Here is a 20,336-nt window from a genome sequence, read left to right as displayed (position 1 = left end):
AGGTCAGACTCTACTTGAATAATTTTTCTCTTTTCATTCTGAGGTCGGAATTTCATCAGATATTAAACAGATTCAGCTTTTTTTTTTCCTTCTCTCTTTATGAACTGTGCCCAGAAAGACCAAACGCAGTTTAAACACTGATGAGTAAAAACAATAAAAAAAAGGATCAAATGACCTTGGACAAGTCACCTCACCTCTCATTGATTTTGTTTCCTATGGAAGGTGTGTGTGTGTGTGTGTGTGTGTGTGTGTGTGTCGCGAGCTAAGTATTCCTAGGGGCTTCTTACAGTTTTAACATAACACTAATTAGAATTCTAACCGGGCTGGGGGTTAGGAGTCTAGATTTCTTTTCGTTCCGGGCCCTACACCTTAGAAATACCTGTTCCTTGAAGAACCGATACAGATCCCACCAAAATAGACCCAGAACAGAAACCGAGAAAAGAAAGGGAAGTTTCTGGACGGTTCTCACGGGACACTTGCACCGCATGACAAGTGACAGGTAAAATAGGTAGCAGACTGGCACAGACGGAAAAGGGTACCCCAAGGCGCGCCCGTCTCCTAGGAGAGCCCCCTAGGGCACCGATCCATGCCCCCTCCCCGCCTTCTACGCCCCTAAAAGCCCCCAGTCCCGCTCAACGGTCCAGACTCTTCCCAGCCGCGGCCGCAGCCCGCTCCTCCTCCCGCCCGGCTCCTCGCCGGAGGGCCGGACCCCTCCCCCGCCGCCGCCGCCCGGCCAGCGGGGCCCGCAGCGGTGGCGTTCGCGGGCGCTGCCGCATTGGCCGGCGGCTGCGGCACGGACGGCGCAGCCTCCCCGGGCGGCGGCCGCGGCACAGGCGCCGGCGCTCCCGGCGGCCCCGCACTACGGTCCAGGAGCGCGCCCACCCATGGCCCTCGGGCCGTCGCTCCTGCGCCCAGCTCTGCGCACAGCCTCCGCCGCTCGCCCGGGGGCCGCGTAGCCCCCGCCTGGAGCGCGATGCCGAACGCCTCCGGCCTGGACAGAGCTCTTAAGATGTCCCTGCCACGAAGGTCGAGGATCCGCTCGTCCGTTGGTGAGAGGGGAGGGGCGCGCGGCGGGGAGGGTCGGCGGGGCGGGGGCGCGGGCGCGGGCGCGCGGCGGGGAGCCACCGCCCCGCCCTCCGTCCGTCGCCCTCCGTCCGTCCCCTCCGCGGGGGCCTGTCGGTGGCCGCCGGTCCCCGCGGCTCCGCGGCCGCCCGCACCTGAGGGGCGGGGCGGCCCAACACCTGCGCCGCCGGGAGGGGGCGGGGGCGTCGGAGACCCCAGTCCGCTCGCGGGGCTGGGGTGCGGGTGCGCGCGCTCCGTGTGCGTGTGCGTGCGAGCCGCGGCGCGCATGCCCGGCCGCCCCTACGCGGGGGTGCCCCGGCCCCCCGCCCGGTGGGCGCAGAGACCGTCTGGCGTGTGCCCTGGCCCCGCGCGGTGTTTGCTGCAGAGCCCTAGGGAGCCAAAGGGTCACAGGAACGTTTGTCGCTAGCTGGGCCCGCGGGCCTCGCTCGCGACCACACGCACAGCCACCGCACACCCCACACTGCACTCAAGCGCCCGCGCGTAGGGGCGCCAAACCTCTAAAACCAAACACCCCGGTGCTTCAGCCGCAGCCCCGCGGCCCCTCGCGTCTAGACACTTGGCATTTTGTTTCGTACAGACATATTTAGAAACCCAACTCATGTTAAGCTGGATGTTCTGTGATTATGATCCACGACGGGTTACCTAGACCTTTAGATAATGAAACATGGAAAGGGAACTTGAGGAATGATTCGCTTCCCATTTCGGGACTGCCTGCAAGTTTGTAGGTCGATCTTCGATGCGAGGAAGGGACAGGGTTTGCAATTTGGGGATGGGGCACTTGTAATGTTTGTGAGGTTTTTGTTGTTTTGAGAAAATAGGCATATGAAAATAAACGACTTTCCTGGTTCTGTAGTTGAGTCATGTGACATGGAAAGAGCTATCAGGTCATTTCGACGACCGGTGTTTCTGAGTAACGTCAGGGCACCTTCAGATCCACCCGAGGAGAATCCCAGTGTGAAAGGATCGCGAGACTGAGGGCTGAGGCTAGCCTGTGGGGAGTGCGGGCAGAGCAGGGAGACCATCTGGGAGGGGACAGCTCTAATCCAGGTGCCAGATGGTACCTGTGGTAATGCTAGGGTGGAAGGGGGGGAGTGGGCATGTCCTCCGTATGTTTGAAGGTAGGCCCAATAGCATTTGTTCATGATTTGGTTGTGAGGTTTCAGTGAAAGGAGAATCAAAGCGCGGGGGGTGGGGAGGCTAGGAGGAAAAAGAAAGTCGAAGAACGTGTCGCTCACCGAGATGGGGAAAACTGCAGAAAGACCAGGGCTCTCATTTGGGGCGGGGCGGGGGGGGGGCAGGAATTTGGTTTTGAAGTGCCTGCGAGAGAGTGAGAGAGCGGATGCAAATGTTTACATCTCTGAGCCTGGAGTTCAGGGGAGTGGTCTAGAGCAGAGATATAAATTCAAGAGTCCTCAGCTCGGGGGCTGTGTGACAGAGCAGTTAATAATTTTTGAATGAGGGGCCTGCATTTTCATTTTGCAGTGGGACCTGCCAATTATGTAACCAGTGTGTATAGACGTGGCCCAGAAGAGAAAGATCCTTGGACAGAGGCCTGGGTACCTGGACATTTCAAGGTCAGGGAGGTTAAGGCGACAACCCCGGGGTTGAGAGGATGGCCAGCGAGGTCGGAGGAAAAGCCCAGAGCGGTGTCCTGAAGCTCAGTGAGCCCACTGTTCAGAAGGCAGGGGGGCTCAGCCATGCCCAGTGCTGTGGGGAGCTCGGGAACAGGGAGACCTGAGAAGAGTCCCTCATGGGAGGGCACAGGTGACCTTGCAGAGAGCTGTTTTTGTGTAAGCGTGCGCAACAGCTTCAGAGAAAGAGAGACATAAGAGGATATTGGAAACCGCAAGTCCAGAAACTGTTTTGGGTGAATTTTGTAGCAAAGGGGGAAAGAGCAAATTGAGTGGTAGCTGGAAGGGAAGATGTGAGTTCCAGAGAGGCTGTTCTATTTTAAAACTAGTATTACAATCATACAGTCGATGGTGTGAGTGTCAAAGTAAGGGGTTTTTAGGGAGAAAGGAGGGACAGTGATCTGAGATCAACAACGAGGAGCAGGGTCATCGAAGCAGAGCAGTGAATGCAAGAAGTCCAGAGATGGGGGAGATGGGGCATTTGCTGCTGAAAGGCTGCAAGTTCCAGAGGACAGGAAGGTTCTAAGAGGTGGAGTCTCTGTGAAGCATTTGCATATGGTGTGAGGAAGAAGGGGGGCCTGGATAGTGTGGGATCTGTGGGGACACTCCTGTGAAGGAGGGTGAAGGGACTGATAGGCTGAGTTTGGATGAGGACCAGGGCAGATGGAAGTGCTGGGGCTGGGGATACGCGAGGGGAGGGCTCATCAGTGCTGGAGGGATGGCCTGGGAGTGTCCTGAGTGCTGAAACCACTTCTTTCCAGTTGACAGACGTGTGTTGCCATGAGTGGGACGTTGCCATCAGCACAAACAGCGCTCAAAGCTTTGGGTACCTTTGTCACCCATTCTGCAAAATGTCTTCACTCCTTTTGGTCCTTTACTTCTCCACGTGTGTGTGTGTGTGTGTGTGTTTTAGATTTTTTATTTATTTTTTGACAGAGAGAGAGGGCGAAAGAGGGAACACAAGCAGGGGGAGTGGGAGAGGGAGAAGCAGGCTTCCCGCCAAGGAGGGAGCCCGATGCGGGGCTCGATCCCAGGACTCTGGGATCATGACCTGAGCCAAAGGCAGACGCGCAATGACTGAGCCACCCAGGCGCCCCTCCACGTGTATTTTTAAAAGAACCTGTTTTAAAATGAAACAAAACAACATCCTTTTAGAATTTTGGTTAAATTTGCATTAAGTTTACAGATTAGTCTAGAGAGAGTAGACATTTAAAAAAATGTTGTCCTTTTAACCATAAATGTGGTTATTTCTCATCATTTCTATGTGTCTTCTTTTAGGTCTTTTATTAAAGTGGTATAATTTTCTCCATAGATTTCTATGCATTTTAAAAGGTTTATTCCTAGATACTTCTGTTATTAGAATGAATGGGGTTATTAAAAATTACATTTTTAGTTGGGTTGTTGCTGATGTCTAGGAAAGCTATTGAATTTTTATGTTGTGTATCAACAACCAAGTGAACTGTCATAAATTTTCAAAGTTTAGGATTCTCTTAATTTTTTTGTGTAGACACCCTCATTATCTGCAAATAATACTTTCATTTCTTCCTTTATAATTGTTATGCCTCATAATATTTTTCTCATTTGATGATATTTGCTAGTACTGCCAATAAAAAGTTTAACCCAAGTGCCGTTCTTGCTTTGCTCTTAGAACATTAAAGGGAATGCTTCCAGGATTTCATGTGCAGGGTGATATTTGCTGTTGCAGTTAGTAGTGCTCTGTATTACTCTAAGGAAGCACTGTGCTCTTCCTACCCAGTTCTTCATTTAGGGCAGAGGCGGATTTATTGTGCATATTAAGATAAACATAAGGGACCAGCAAAATACTTAAAGATACCTGGGTGGTTGTCAGGTCTTTCCCTTTCCTCTCTGGATTTTTGTTTTCATTAAAAGTGAATTGCAGCCCACGCATCAGAATGGCTATAATGAAAACTAGTGACATCAGCAAATGCTTGCAAGGATGCAGAAAGCTGGATCGCTCCTGCATGGCTGCTGGGAATGTAAAATGGCACAGCCACTCAGGAAGGTTTGGCGGTTTTTCTTTTCTTCTTTTCTTTTCTTTTCTTTTCTTTTCTTTTCTTCTCTTCTCTTCTCTTCTCTTCTCTTTTCTTTTTTCTTCTCCTTTTCTTTTTTTTCTAAATTGAAGTAATGTTGACCCAGTGTTCCATTAGTTTCACGTGTACAACATGGTGATTGGCCATTTCTGTATGTTATGCTGTGCTCACCACAAGTGTGGCTACCCACTGTCAGCATTCAGTGCTACCCATCTATTCCCTATGCTGTACCTCTTGTCCCTGCGACTTATTCATTCCATAACTGGAAGCCTGTACCTAATCCATTTTGTCCATCTCCCACTCCCCCCCCGCCCCCCCATGTGGCAATCACCAGTTTGTTCTCTGGATTTAGGATCTGTTTCTTCTGTTTTTGTTTGTTATGTTTTTTAGATTCCACATTTAAGTAAGATAATATGGTATTTGTCTTTGACTGCTTTCACTGAGTCGAATACCCTCTAGGTCGATCGATGTTGTCTAGAATGTCTAGAATGAATGGCAAGATTCCATTCATTTTATGGCTGAGTATATTCCATTGTGTATATAGACCACATCTTCTATATCCATTTCTATGATCCATGCACAATTATCAATGGACAATTAGGTTGCTTCCATGTCTTGACCATTGTAAATGATGTTGCAGTGAACCTGGGGGTGCTTATAGCTTTTTGAATTAGTGTTTTTGTTTTCTTTGGGTAAATACCCAGTAGTGAAATTACTGGATCATATATCATTTCTATTTTTAATTTTGGGGGGAACGTTCGTATTTTTTTCCACAGGGGCTGCCCTAATCTACATTCCCACCAACAGTGCACTAGGGCTCCCTTTTTTCCATATCCTTACCAACACTTGTTAGTTCTTGTCTTTTTTATTTGAGCCATTCTGACAGGTGTGACATGACATCTCATTGTGGTTTTGATTTGCATTTCCCTATGATGAGTGATGTTGAGCATCTTTTCATGTGTCTGTTGGCCATCTGGATGTCTTCTTTGGAAAAATGTCTATTCATATCTTCTGCTCATTTTTAATTGGACTTCTTTTGGTGTTGAATTGTATAAACTCTTCATACATTTTGGGTATGGTAGTTTCTTATAAAGCTGAACATGCAACTATCATTTGATATAGCATTTGTAGTCTTGAGCATTGATTTCGGAGAAATGGAAACGTATCTTTACACAAAAACTTTTTGTGTGAAGATCAGGGATACATGAATATCCGTAGCAGCTCTATTCATTTAGCCAAAATTTGGGTGTCGTTTCATAGCTGAAAGGATAAACAAGCTGCGGTACATCCACACCATGGAATACCACTCAGAAATAAAAAGGAACCACCTACTGGCATACACAACAACTTGGATGGGTCTCCAGGGAGTTGTGCTGAGTAAAAAAAAAAGTCCAAGTCCAATCCCAAAGGCTGCACATCATTTTATCCTATTTATACAACATTCATGAAATGGCAAAATTATAGAAATGGAGAACAAATTAGTGGTTGCCAGGAGTGAAGGAAGGTGTGGGGATGGGAAGGATAAAAGGGTGACACGAGGGATCCTTGTGTTGATAGAAATGTTCTGTATCTCGACTTAACCAATATCAGTATCCTGGTTGTGATATTGTGCTGTGGTTTTATAAGATGTTTCCATGGGGGGGAAGCTGGGTAAAGGGTGCACAAAATCTATTTTTCTTACAACTGCATGTGGATCTAAAATGATCTCAAAATGAAAAGTTTAGTGAAAAAAAAGGTAAACCATCGTAATTGTTATCAAAAGAAAATAGTCATCATATTTCAGGTCTGGCAACGTACTCTCAGTTCAAGACATTTGAGTGATAATATTATAATTTCATTGATAGGCTGTTCCCTCAGGGCAATTAAATTGTTTACCACCTGTTTCTGTAACATGGCAGAACCTCTGGGTTTGAGGAGCTTTTGCTTGGCCCATTAGCTGCTGTTTGATGTATCTTGGTAGGGTCTGGGGCAGGGGTGAACTCAGACCTTGGTGCACTCCCCTAAAATTATTCTCATTTTTTAAAATAAACTCACAGTGAAAGGATCAAAGACCACCATCTGCTTCAAGATTATGTGCTCAGCTGCATACTATTTAGGAAAATAATTCTGGGATTATTATTTTTTGCTTATGAGATATCTTTGACTTCTTCCTTAATCTAGATATTCAATGGTACTTTTGCAAATTCTACCTTTCTCCAAATATATATTCTGTGTTAGTGTCTCAGACATTTTACCAGGTGGTGGGAATGCAAAGACTAATAAGGGCTGGTCCCCCTGCCCATACAGAGCTTACAGGTGGCTCAAGATCGAGCCTTTCAGTCCAGTAAGGGAGGCAGAGTGGAACTGGAGTTGTTGACTTTAACTGTATATGCTGAGCGCCTCCCGTGTGCCAGGCAGTGCCCCTGGGGCCGGAGGAGGAGCGGCGAGCGGAGCAGGTGTACTCTCGTGGGGCCTGTGGTCTCGCGGTGGGTTACAACCCACGGGTTAGTGCTCTCAACTCTCTTATCCTGACTCGCTCTGACACTCATGGACAGTGACACTCGTGGATTGTGATGCTCCAGAACAGTGCACACAGATGAACAGTGAAGTGGGCGTGTGGGGGTGGAGGTAAGGAGGGAGGACCGAAAGGAAGGGGAGTTGTTTTTATAGACTATGGTTGTCAACAGTATCTAGGGAAGAAGCTTCCTCCCTATCTTATTAAATTTAGGGATTTGGCTTAAATGATACAAGATTAGCAATGAAGAGCTGGTGGGCAGTAAGCACATAGACCAAATACAGAACCCGGAGGAGAACACATCTGCCAGAAACTGCCCCTAGTGTCCTCCTCCAAATCCCACGTTGGGCCCATTCATCTCTTCTGTCCTCTCCTGGTCAGCAAAGGTGTTTTTCATTGTGTTTTGCTTAAAAAGCATTCCTACACAGACTTAGGTTTCCCACAACAACCTGCCCCAAGCTTCAAGGGGATAAGTAGGAAAAGGAGGGCAGTTGAAAGTAGAAAGAACTCTAATATTAGAACGTGAAGGTGTGTTGGAAGCCAGAGCTGGTGTATTGAATTCAGAACATGCAGATCATGATCTGCTGAGTGAGGAGGCACGAGCCACTCGCCTGAGGTTGGCAGGCAGCTCCTTCAGCACCCGAGGGCCCACTTTGGGAAAGTGAAAACCCTCAGGGTCGTTTTGATTGAAGATGCACTTTCAGTACACTTAAACAAGGAAGTAGTCACAAGATGTATTACTTGCAAATCCCAGAAACGGGGTTGGGGTGCAGTGAGCTGGGGGCGGGGCAGCCCTTCATCCCAGGTCATGAGTGAACAGGAGACAGAGAACAGGGTACAAGCACCTATTACTTCAAAGGTGGTCGGGGTGGAGGGCACTAGCTTTTCCCGACCTTAACTCTAAGTGGTTATTTTAAAAGGCACCTTGGGACAAGCAAAGTGAGAACTGATGGTGCCCTCCTAAACTCAAGTCCATCTCTACATGCCCAGAGCCTGGGTACGAGTTGGTTTGTCATGCCGTAAAATACCTAGGCAGCAACTCAGAAACATAAACGTTGTTTGTCCTCACAAAGGGCTGGATGACATCTCAGAAACAGCTTCATTCTCCAGTTTCACAGAGGAGAAAAACAATTCAGAGACATTCCTTGCTTGCTGCTTAGTTTCCAGCAGGACCAGCTAATCCCCGAGCCCAGGGTGCTTTGGGCCCCCTCCAACGCGCCTGGTTCAAAATCACACCCAAGCTGAAGGGAACATGTCCTGTTTTTGTCTTCTGTTCCTCAAATGGAAATACATAAAGAGCTGGGCCCAATTTCCCCTGCTTCTGTTTTCTGTACCATCTATCCTGTGGGTACTCAATAAATGAAGCTCTGACTGAGCTCTGTCGTGGATTCATTTTTGAACTTGGTCTAATGGTCTAGATCATGTTTGGAAGTTTCTTTTTGGCGGTATATATCAGGGTTAAAACACCTAGCTTTGGGATCGGAGAGAATTGGATCCAATTCTGTATGACATTGGAAAGCTTCCTTTATTTCTATTACAGACGTGGATGAAAATCAATTTTGTACTTCATGGGGTGGTTGTGATTACTGAGTAATGTGTATAAGAGTGCGTGCATTAATTATTTGATACATTAAGAGAACTTTGATGTAATCAAACTTATATTGACAGTATGTCAGCTCTTTCTCACGCTGCCCATCATCATTCACGGTAAACTCCTGCACTCAGATACTTACCCTGCAAGCCAGCAGGATTGGCAAAAACTTCACTTGTCATTATTTCCCCCTCAAATCTCATGAGGAGGCCTAACTAGGAGTCATTATTGGAGCATTAAAGCATTCTTTGCGTGTCATTATCCAGGTGTATGTGATCACCCACCAGCGCTTGGATGATAGATAGAGAATTCATCCTCCAGTGTCTCTGGAGGCTCTCACCTTTGGTTCATTTGTCCTGCCTTCAAGGCCCTTTTTTACCCTACATGTGGCCAGTAAGCCCCTCAGTTGATGGCTTTGCTTGCTTAATAATTGATTTTCCTTTTACAGTGGGTGTTTCATCTTAAACCCTTCTCTGACAGAGGTGCCGGCTAGACCAAAGCGTTAAATTAAAATTATTCTCTAAAAACGTTTTCAAATGGTTATGGGAGGATGTGTATAGAACACCTTTAAAGATGAGTTTCTGCCTTTCCTCCTTGGATCTTTACATTTACTAAATATAACCCCTGGTCAATACAACACTGGATACAAGATATTATTTACATCCACTTAGGCCGGCAAAGGTGCTCAGGGCAAGTGTTAACAACCATTAAGAAAGACTAAAAATAGAAGTGATCTCATATCCATGTCCTGGGAGTTTTTCTCCATCATTAAGGGCAAACACAGGAACAAGACCTGGGAGAGAGCCCTTGCCAGGATAGAGCACCAGGGAAGCAGGGATGGTTAGTGGCTCACGCAAAATACCCTGACAGTGCAGAGGGACACAGTCACACATGGATACCCGTGTCTGCCTGCAAAGATGTGTTCATAAGAGTGCACGAATAATATTGTTCATTCATCAGCAGTGATTGGGGAGGGCTCACTGTGTCAACATATCACCATAGATGGTGTATGTGTGTGTGTTGTGTGTGTGTGCACATACTGTTTATGTGTGTCTCTTGGTCTGACAGCTCATCTCTTTGCTCACTGTCCCTAAGAATCAGGATCTGATCTAGCATCACATTTCTCCCTAAAAAGGGATCTAATCCTGATTAACTTTGATTCAGAGGTTTTACATTTGCAAGGAAGTTTTCCAGTCTTTTGTAATCATATGCCAAATAATAAGCAAATGTCACATTTCACACATTTCGGTGAAGTGTTTGGGGGCTGCTTCTCCCTCTTCTATCTCTGGAGATACTGTGTTAGCTGCAATCAGCACTGAGGCTCCAGGATTACTGTAAATATTTTAAGTACATTACTGAGACTGGTCATATGGGAAATGAGGGTAAGCAAATACTCCATGGAGGAAGGACCTCTCTACTCGGACATTTGGAATCTCATTCCAGATCCTAAGTTCAGGGAGCGTGGCTTTCTTCACTGGCCTTAAATGATGCCTTCATATCACAGAGAAGCTCATTCACATTCAGAGGGAGAAAACCGTACATTGCTGCTGAGCTGTTCGGCTTCGTGCTCCACAGGATCAGCCTCTTATGAACTATTTTTAGCCACATAACGATTATCCTTCTTTAAGGCTTTTATTCTCAGGCACTGAGGAAACAGAACTTTGGTCTTACGACTACAGAATTTTTATCTGTGGACCCCCAAAGAGGTAGTTACTGTTTATCTAGCAAACGAAGTGACCTTTTGTCCTCTGGAATCTCTGGAGCCTCGCTCAGCAGCTGAGTTTGACCAAATTCCTAAGGGTGTAAGATATTGTGCGGTGTTTCTGTTGTGCCCCCTGCCCCCCAGTCCCTTCCCCAGATTACCCGCGCTGTGCACTGGCGCTGGTGAGAATATTAGAAATACGCTCTCTGGATCCTCTCCTCGTTCATGTTTGTGTTGACCCTTCCTGATGCTTGGAAATGCATCTATTAAACTCTATTGAACTCTTCCGCTGTCTAATTTTCAGATGTTCCGGTGTGGGCCAGTGTTCTTCTAGAAGGGAAGGCACCAGTGTGGGCCAGCTGTTGAGGGGAACTTAGGTAAAAATAAATTGGGCTGAGTGTAAACACAAGGGAAAGATCGCAAATGCAGGGCACAGTTAGGGGCTATTACAATATTCCGTGTGAGAAATAATGAGGGCCTGGGCCAGGGCAACACCAGAGAGGGACTGACTGTGGGAAGCGCAGCTGAGTTGGAATCGACAAGGTGCAGAGATGGAACCAGGCGGGTGGAGAAGTCTGTCCATCTTTGCCTGCCCACTATTTGTCCTTTAGAGCCCAGATACTTTGCAGAGAGTCAGCAACAGTCAGAGTCAGACATTATCGAAGTCGAGGGTGACTTTCTAGATTTCTGCGGTCCCAGATGGCTACTGAGCACTTGAGGAGTGAGTCAGACTTAGACATGCTGAAAGTGTAGAAAGCACACTGGAGTTTGAAGACTCACTAAGGAAAAAGAATCTGAGCCATCTCATTAGTAATGCTTTATGTTTTTTATGTATTGAAATAATATTTTGGATAGGTCAAGTTAAATAAAATATATTATTCCAATTATTTTCTGTTTCTTTTTACCCTTTTTTTAGTGTGGCTACTAGAAAATGTAAGACGGTGCATATAGCTCGGATGACTCTGCATAGATGATCTTGTCCAAACATTTGTGATGTTGGACATCCATTGACTATTCATAGAATTGCAGACTTTCAGAAATAAAATTGTCTAGGAGTCCAACACCCTCCTTCCTCGGGCAGGAAACCAAGGCTGTGGAGGGTTACATTCTGGAACTTGCCCAGCATTCTAGGGGTAGTGACAGCCCAGAGCCTGTGTCTTTCCACTCTTCCAATATTCTTTTCAGGGTTATTTTGTCTTTCTTTTACACTGAGTGAAAATCTCTCTTGGACACAATCTATGCAGTCCACCTTAAGTTTATTCCGAAAATTAACTGGCTCAGGGGGACGGTAGGCCCACCTTCCCCCACGTCTTCAATTTTGCTTTGGGTAATTTCAGTCACCAGCAGTCAAAATGCCGTCTGGAAACAGATGATCAATCGATGGAGGGTCAGTAGTAGCCTAACCCCACATCACAATGCCTGTATCACTGACCTCACTTTGTCTCATCACGTGGGCATTTTATCATCCCACATAATCACAAGAAGAAGGGGGAGTGCAGTGTAAGAAGATATTTTGAGGGAGAGGCCACATTCACATCACTTTTATTATAGTATATTATTGTTACATTGTTCTGTTTATTAGTAGTTATTAATCTCTTACTGTGCCTAATTTATAAATTTAACTTATCACAAGTGTGTATGTATGTGTAGGAACATCATAGTATACATAGGGCTCAGTGCTATCCACAGTTTCAGGCATCCACTGGAGGTGTTGGAACATGTCTTTGTGGATGGGGGGGGTTACTGTACTGCACAATTCTGTTGTATTTCTCTGAACCTAACATCTAATCAAACCTACTTGCTTGAGTGTTTGTTGTCTGAGATCATCAGTCAATATTTGCAGAGAGGATCTTCAAATATTACGCACCTGCATTTTATGATTAAATGAACTTTTGGCCACGTGCTTCGCGGTCTAGAGCGATCCGCTGGCAAATCCTACCCACCCGGACGACAGCCTCCCTTACAACCAGTGGGCGTCTCGGTATAGATCTCCTCTTCCCAGAGGCCAATCAGTAATTGGAGTTGAGTTTTTTAAAGAAACACATTTTAAAAATGTTTCCCTCTTAGTGTATATTTTCTTCATAACTTTCTCAAAAGGGTGTCCCCCAGAAATGGAGAAAGTAAACACAAAAGAAAAAATAATCCAAGGGCTGTGTTCAAACACCATTAGGCTATCAGTGGCACTGAGTCTTGTTGAGAAGACAATGTAGGTTTTATTACCAGGGGATTAAGCTGGGCTTTTGAGATTGTTCCTGTACTTTGAGTTTTTAGGAATTTCTTTTAACATTGATGAGATTATGGGCTGTGATACTAAATACAGGCTTGGTAACCGAGATGATACTTGTGATGTTAGCAGTCTGATTGTCTTGTACCAGTGGCGTGTGGTTGTTTTTCCTTAGGGGTATGATTTTTTTTTTTTAAGGTTTTTATTTATTTATTTGACAGAAAGAGCACAAGCAGGGGGAGCAGCAGAGGGAGAGGGAGAAGCAGGCTTCCCGCTGAGCGGGGAGCCCGATGCGGGGCTCGACGCCAGGACCCTGGGATCATGACCTGGGCCGAAGGCAGACGCTTCGCCGACTGAGCCACCCAGGCGCGCCTAGGGGTGTGATTCGACTCAGTCTGTGAGTCTGTGTAACGGAGAGCTCTGTTGTCTGTCGTCTCTGATATATTTCAGTAGAGGTTTTGGCTTTATGAGCATGGCTGGAGAGCACGACTGAAGATACCCGGGGTAGGAGAGGTAGTCCATAGTTGCAAGGCTGCCGTCCAGGCTCTTTCATCGACAGGATATACCAGGGCAATGCCAGCAGTATGGTGCTGAGGCAGAGGAGAGGACATCTTGGATGTGGTGACGGCTCTGCCAACTCTGAACTTGGTGCTGTGACGTCACACCGTGAGGTCAGCTGTGTAGCGTTGCACCGCGACAAGTGCATAATGACATGTCCCCACCGTCACAGTATCACACAGCACTGTCACTGCCTTACAATGTTCATCCTCCCCTGACTCCTACCCTGGCTACTGCTGATCTTTTTACTGTCTCCATAGTTCTGCCTTTTCCAGAATATCCTTTGGTTGGAATCCTATAGGATGTAGCCTTCTCAGATTGGCTTCTTTCACTTAGTGATATGCATATAAGCTTCGTCCATGCCTTTTCATGGCTTGATAGTTAATTTTTTTTTTTTAATCCCTGAGAAATGTTCTGTTGTCTGGATGTACCACAGTTTATTTATCCGTTAAGCTACTGAAGGACATCTTGGTTGCTTCCAAGTTTTGGCAATATGAATAAGCCTGCTGTAAACATCTGTGTGCAGGTTTGTGTGTGGACATAAGTTTTCAACTTCTTTGGGTAAACTAGATCATACCATAATGAGAGTATATTTAATTTTGTAAGAAACTGCCAAACTGTGTTCCAGAGTGGTGGTAGCATTTTACATTCTCACCAGCAGTGAGTAAGAGTTCCTGCTGCTCCACATCCTCACCAGCATTTGGTGTCCTCAGCGTTTTGGATTCTAGCCATTCTAATATAGCTGTTTTAATTTGCAGATCCTTAATGACACATGATGTGGAGCATTTTTTCATATGCTTGTCTGACTATCTGTGTATCTTCTTTGGTGAAGCACCTGTTCACATCTTTTGCCCATTTGTAACTCAGGTTATGTGTTTTCTTATTGTTGAGTTTGAAGAGCTCTCTGTAAATTTTTTTGTTGTTATGTTAATCACCATGTAAATTTTTGATACAAGTTCTTTATCAGGTATGTTTTGCAAATATCTTCTCCCAGTCTGTGGCTTGTCTTTCATTCTCTAAGTGTCTTTCCCAGACCACTTTCATTTTAACAAAATCCAACTTATCAATATTTACTTTCATAGATTATGCTCGTTTCAAGTTTTCTCTCAATACTTTTCCTTAGCTTTTTGAAACTTATGTGTAAACTCATTTTTCTAGAGGCTACTATTAAATTGCGAATTACACATACTATTTTTCCCCCTAACAGAGGCGAGAATTAATCAGCACGTGTATCCTTTTCCTCTCCACACTGAGCCTGGCAGACAAAAAGAAGACAAAAACCTTGGCAGTTTGACTCCCTCCCCCACTCCCTTCTCTGAAATCCCCAGTGTTGGCTCCAGAGCATAGTTAACCGGTGGAATTCACTGCTTTCTTTGCTCAGCAGCCTTCCTTGTGTGCCATTCCGCATGTTGGGGTAGATCCCTTAGGGTCTCCCAGTGACCATCTGTGAGTGTAAACTGATTCTTCCTGTCCCCGAAAATGCTTTTATGTCATCCTGCCCATTAAGCGATAGTTTTGCTGAATACAGAGTTCTAGACTCAAAACTCTGTTCCTTCAGCACTTTAGGGAGATCGCTTCGTTATCTTCCTGTACCCAGATTTGCTGATGGGAATCTATGTCCATCTGATTCTTGTTCCTTTGCCGCAAAGCTGTTTTCCTTTTTGATTAGATTTTAATGATATATGTGTCCTTGATGTTCTCAAGTTTCAATATGATGGTCTAAGTATTTTCTTCTCCCCATCAAATGCTCAGCACTGGAGGGCCTTTTAATCTGAGAATGCTGGCTTTCTTTTGGGGGACAGTTTTCATCTGGTGCTGTCAGTCACCTCCTGTGTCCCCCCACCCCCATCCTCCCCCTTCCTACCTGCAACTTCCTCCACTTGGCTGTGGGCACTTCTGTCTCTCCCTTAATTGGTTTTATACTCCTTACCCCTTAATGCCCCATTTTGGTATCATTGCTTGGTGTTACCTTTCAGTTCACTAATGCACTCTTCAGCTTTGGCTTTTCTTTTTTCTCCTTAGTTTAAATATCTGTTGACTTTTTATTTCAACAGCTATGTGATTTCTTTCATGGTCTCTAACTGATTCTTTTTTCAGAACAGTCTAGTATCGCATAAGATACTGAACACTCTCCTTTCCTGGAGGATGTGAATTACACATTTCAAAGTCTTTTTCTGATGGTTTTATCATTTGAGTGTGAGTTCTTTTTGTCCTTTTTATGCTGTTCATGCACTTAAAGTACCTTGTGATTCCAGAACTCATTTTTTTTTTTTTTCAGTTGAGGGTCCCTGGAGGGGGCAAAACAGAGCTGCAGGGAGTGTCTGCACTGTCTTCAGTGAGTGCAGGACACACACACACACACACACCCTGCCCCCCCACCCCCCCAGGTGGGCTGCCTCCACGGATGGTGTGCTGAGCCTCTTTGCTCCTCATTCCTTACACATGAACAGCTCTGTGTCCCATGAACAGGGGAGGCTCTCTCCAAAGGAAAAGTATTGGTCAGTTTCCAAAGGGCCTGCGTGTCTGTGGTTTAACCCTCGCCCAGTGTCCTACGGGACCACAGTAGCCATGTGAGTTGTGTATCGTGCTCTTTCTTTTGCTGCCGAAGGGAAGCCACCACAGTACTCTATTTTCATTTGGTCTGTGCTGTAGTTTAGGCTGAACACAGTCCTGACTTCAGGCAGCGAGGCAGTCCAGATGACTCCAGTCCGACCTGCTTCTGAGTTCTCACCCTGACACATCCTCACTGGGTGTCCATGGGGAAGTTAGTTACCTGACTCCATCAGCCCCTCTTTCCTCGTCCATAAAATGCAGGTGATAATAATACCCACCTCGCTGATTACTGAGACCTTGAACAGGATAACCTAGGGAGCACCTACCACTACCCGAAACTTAATGTTACTCATTAGTTATTATAAAATTAATAATTAAAAACAATGACATAAAACGCTACTGTAATTATTTTGAGAGTAATATGCTAGGGATATAGGGCTCTGACCCTCCATTTTATTTTGTCCATAAGTAGATTATTAACTTTTCTCCACTTAATATGAACTCTATATGGATACCAAAGTCTTTGTCTGGAAAGTCAAATGACAATTGTAGTGGGCTTATTTTTTTTCTTTTAGAGAGAGCATGCGAGAGCGCATGAGCAGGGCGAAGGGCAGAGGGAGAGGGAGAGGGAGAGAGAGTATCTGAAGCAGGCTCCCTGTGAGCGGGGAGCCTGATGCAGAGCTCGATCTCCTGACGGGAGATCATGACCTGAGCCGAAATCAAGAGTCGGATGCCTAACCAACTGAGCCACCCAGGCTTCCCCATAGTGGGCTTAATTTTTAAAGAGCATTACAAAATTCTCGTATCAGCAAATGCATTGGAGAATTTGTCTCTTCTTGTGAAACAAGCCAATTTTCTGCCTGATGAGGGTGCTTTGGTAAACTTAGAGGAATAGTGACCATGCAGAGCCCTGCTACCCAACCTCCCTGTGCCCACATTGGCCACTGGAAGGGATACGGGCACACCGAGTTGGCACCGTTGCAGACTTGTACTTCTCAACTGAAACTATGCTTTGCTGAGTAGTAGTTTGAGCACTAATAAGGATGAATGTTTTTCCTCTTGGAATCCAAATTGTCATTTCCTCTCATCGCTAAACATGGAAGGTGTGACAACCTCATACACTCCAGATTCTGAAATAACTTAATGGTGTCTCTCTTTTTTTTTTTTTTCAACCTTGATTTCTGCCACAGAGCACATCTTTCAGGGACCTTCTGGCTTCTCAGCTGATCTTGTAAATACAACATTAAATCACTTTTTCTCTGGACTCTCAGGGGAAAATGTTCCCATTCCTTTAGCATTGGAAATAAAGAGAACAGGCTCATTCTGTGCTTGGAACTAAGGCACTGAACAACTCAAGAAAACATTGCCGAGGTGGTCAGAGCCTAGAGAGCCATTGAGAATTTCTCAGAACGGCGTGAGCGCCATGAACCTCCAACTGTGTGTTTTAGCAGGAATTAAAATTGTGCAGATGGTTCTGTGTGGCAGAGTCTAAATGAACATGTTGTTTCCACATCTTAAACTTTTCTTTGCCCTTTTTTGTTTATATGTATTCATTTCTAAACGCTTGCCTCTGCTTTTGTAGGTCACCCTGAGGTGGGCTGTGGGTCACATGCACATTGTACATTGGCTTTAGCACTTTTCTGCTCTGGGAGGTGAAGCCCTGAGCAGGTGGAGAGAGAGATGTTGGGCCAAGCCCTGGAGGTGTTCACCATGCTTCAGGTGGGTGGGCATTGGGGTGTTTATGCACACCTTCACAGCCTTGGTATGTCACTGTTCTCTAAAATGAGTATAAATAAAAACCTTTTCACCAAGTTACTTCTGAAGTACCTGAAACAGCACTTAAAGCTATAATTTCCTAAAACTCTAATGGTAATTTTGTAGTTATAAGAGTTTTTGTAGGGCGCCTGGGTGGCTCAGTCGGTTGAGCGTCTCTGCCTTTGGCTCAGGTCATGATCCCAGGGTCCTGGGATTGAGCCCCGCATCGGGCTCCCTGCTCGGTTGGAGGGGTGGAGAGGGACAGGGTGTCTACTTCTCCCTCTCCCTCTGCCCACCGCTCCCCGTACTTGTGCTCTCTCTCTGTCAGATAAATAAATAAAATATTAAAAAAAAAGAAAAAGTTTTTGTAAATGAGAAAAATGTAATAATAGGTGTTTCTTTTCTTTAACCTGAAAGTATTTATATGTATTAAACACAATGTAAATGTTTCCCTATATTAAATTTTTTTTCTCTTTATTAATATTATTAAATATTTTTGTGGTCCCAGTTGTTCTGGTAGAGACATTGTTGTGGTATCTTTCTCAGTGTGAGAATACAGAAAGGAAGACAGGCAGGCAGAAAGGGTCCTGCCTCAGGGACAAGGTGGAAAACTTGCTGGAGGGCAGGTCAAGGACTAGGTGGTGCCCGCGGGCAGGAGAGGGTGCCCACGGGCAGGAGAGGGGGAGGGGTGGCCTGGACACGGGAGCAGCTGCATGGCGGGGGTGGGTGGAAGGAAAAGTGCCCACTCAGGTGTGCGTGGAAAGTGTGCTTAAAGGAAATGCCGCTCTACCTGTTTGATGGGAAATAGATTCACCGAGGTGGCCACAAGAGATCTGAGAGGAAACCAATTAAGAGTGAGGGCAGGGGCGCCTGGGTGGCTCAGTCGGTTAAGCCTCTGCCTTCAGTTCAGGTCACGATCCCGGGGTCCTGAGCCTGCTTCTCCCTCTTCCTCTGCTCCTCTCCCCGTTTGTGCGCACTCTCAAATAAATAAATAAAATCTTAAAAAAAAAAAAAAAGAAGTGAGGGCAAAGCTCTGCAATGTGAAAGAACAGCATTCTGCTGCTAACATGGGGTTAAATGAGCACAGGACAAACTACTTGCCTCCCGTCACAGACTAATTCCCTTTAAAAGGGTGTGATAAGACAATTTAATTAAGATAGCAGCTCTTCATGAAATTTGCGGGAATACAGGGAGAGAAGTGGCCATTGTTTTATTTTCAGTTACTGAAAATAGGCAAGTTTGGAAATTGGAAATCTCAGCATTTTAGATGTAAGGAGAATGAAATAGAAATTGTTGGATTTTGTAATGTTACAAATATAGGAATGTGATTTTGTTGTATCTCATAAACAAACTCTGGGCTTAATTGAGGTCAGTAATCATGGGAAAGGAGGTAGCAGCACCTAACCCAAGCACTTTCTGGGAAGCATCCTTCACCTGATCTAGATTGACTTGGAAATCTTCAGTCTCATATCTTAATGTGATGAATCAACCAGAGAGCTCCTGGGGGTGAAATATGCGAATGATGTAGAAAATCTGAGAGGCCGTGGGAAAAGTGGTGATGAGCAGAGAAAGGCATTGGTGAGCCTGTTTATCATACTCAAGTTTGGATTGAAGAAGTCCGCAAAATAACTTCACCTAGCTGGTTTTCACTGAAAATCAACAAATAATTATTGAAACTTTCTTACTTACAATGTGTCAAGCAGTGACCTGGATACTCTGTGGCTGAAGGAGGCATGATACTACATAGTTCCTGTTTCCAAGGAATTTACCATCTGGTTGGGGAGATAAGACCTGGACATGTAAAAAGGAGGTAATAAAAATAATATTTCAAGACAATAATAGAAGAGGTGCCCATAGGGCATGATTAATCACTGAGTGAGTTATGAGGATGATAAATGGACACTTGAAGCAGAGCCTGGTCAAGGTATGCTTTTCAGAGCAGGACTTGAGTGAGGTTTTTTATTTTTTGGCTTTGTTAAAAGTCAGGGTAATTAAGGTATGATTTCCATACAGTGAAATTCACCCTTTTTAGGTGTGTAGCCTGGCTTGATGATTTTGACAAATGCATACAGCTGTGTGCCATCTTGACACAGACCATTTTCATCACCCCCGAGTTTCTCCCCTGTCCTTTTGTGGCCAGTTCCCTCCCCTGTCCCAGCTCCTGACAGCCACTGGTCTGATTTCTGTTCTTGTAGTTTTGCTTTTTCCAGAATGTCAACAAATGGAATAATATGTATTGCATTCTTTTGTGTTTGGCTTCTTTTGGTTTCTGCTTTTGAGCTTCATCCATGTCCTTTGTATGGCTGACTAGCATTTTATTGTATGGATGTACCGCAATTTGTTTATCTTTTTACCCATTTCCTTGAGTTAGGTTTCAAAGGGTGGGCAGATCTAGATGGAGGTGGTAGTGGGGAGGGGACAGGGCAACTCAGAGGTAGAGTGGCATTAGTTAGAATAGAATGAGTTTCTGAGTTATATCCTGAGTCTGGGCAGAACCAGTAAATCAGAGAGGAAACCTCTTGATAGGAGGATTTATCTGCATTTTTATTATCGATAAATCCAGCTTAAGCCTTTCTTCCCTCTTTGTAACTAACCAGCAGTAATTTCTCCCTACCCTGGACTCCTATTATTCTGTCCATCTTTGCCCATCTATTTGTCCATCCATCCATCCATCATTTATCCATCCATTCTCCC

At 45.4% G+C, this 20,336-nt stretch overlaps 1 protein-coding gene across 1 annotated transcript in view; it reads left to right on the top strand.

Moving 5' to 3' along the window:
* The first annotated feature begins 959 nt into the window (after positions 1–959).
* ATP8A2 (ATPase phospholipid transporting 8A2) overlaps positions 960–20,336 on the top strand; it is a 604,495-nt gene continuing 585,118 nt past the window's right edge. The window contains exon 1 of the mRNA XM_035003669.1: positions 960–1,049. Within this exon, the coding sequence (XP_034859560.1) occupies positions 974–1,049 (76 nt within the window). The 5' untranslated portion in view covers positions 960–973. The remainder of the gene's footprint in view (positions 1,050–20,336) is intronic.

Source organism: Mirounga leonina, unplaced genomic scaffold (genome assembly GCF_011800145.1).
Source record: "Mirounga leonina isolate KUSES-001 unplaced genomic scaffold, KU_Mleo_1.0 Mir_127, whole genome shotgun sequence".
Classification (NCBI taxonomy): Eukaryota; Metazoa; Chordata; class Mammalia; order Carnivora; family Phocidae; genus Mirounga; species Mirounga leonina.
Note: the sequence above shows the minus strand (reverse complement) of the source record. Positions and strands in the feature narration are given on the sequence as shown.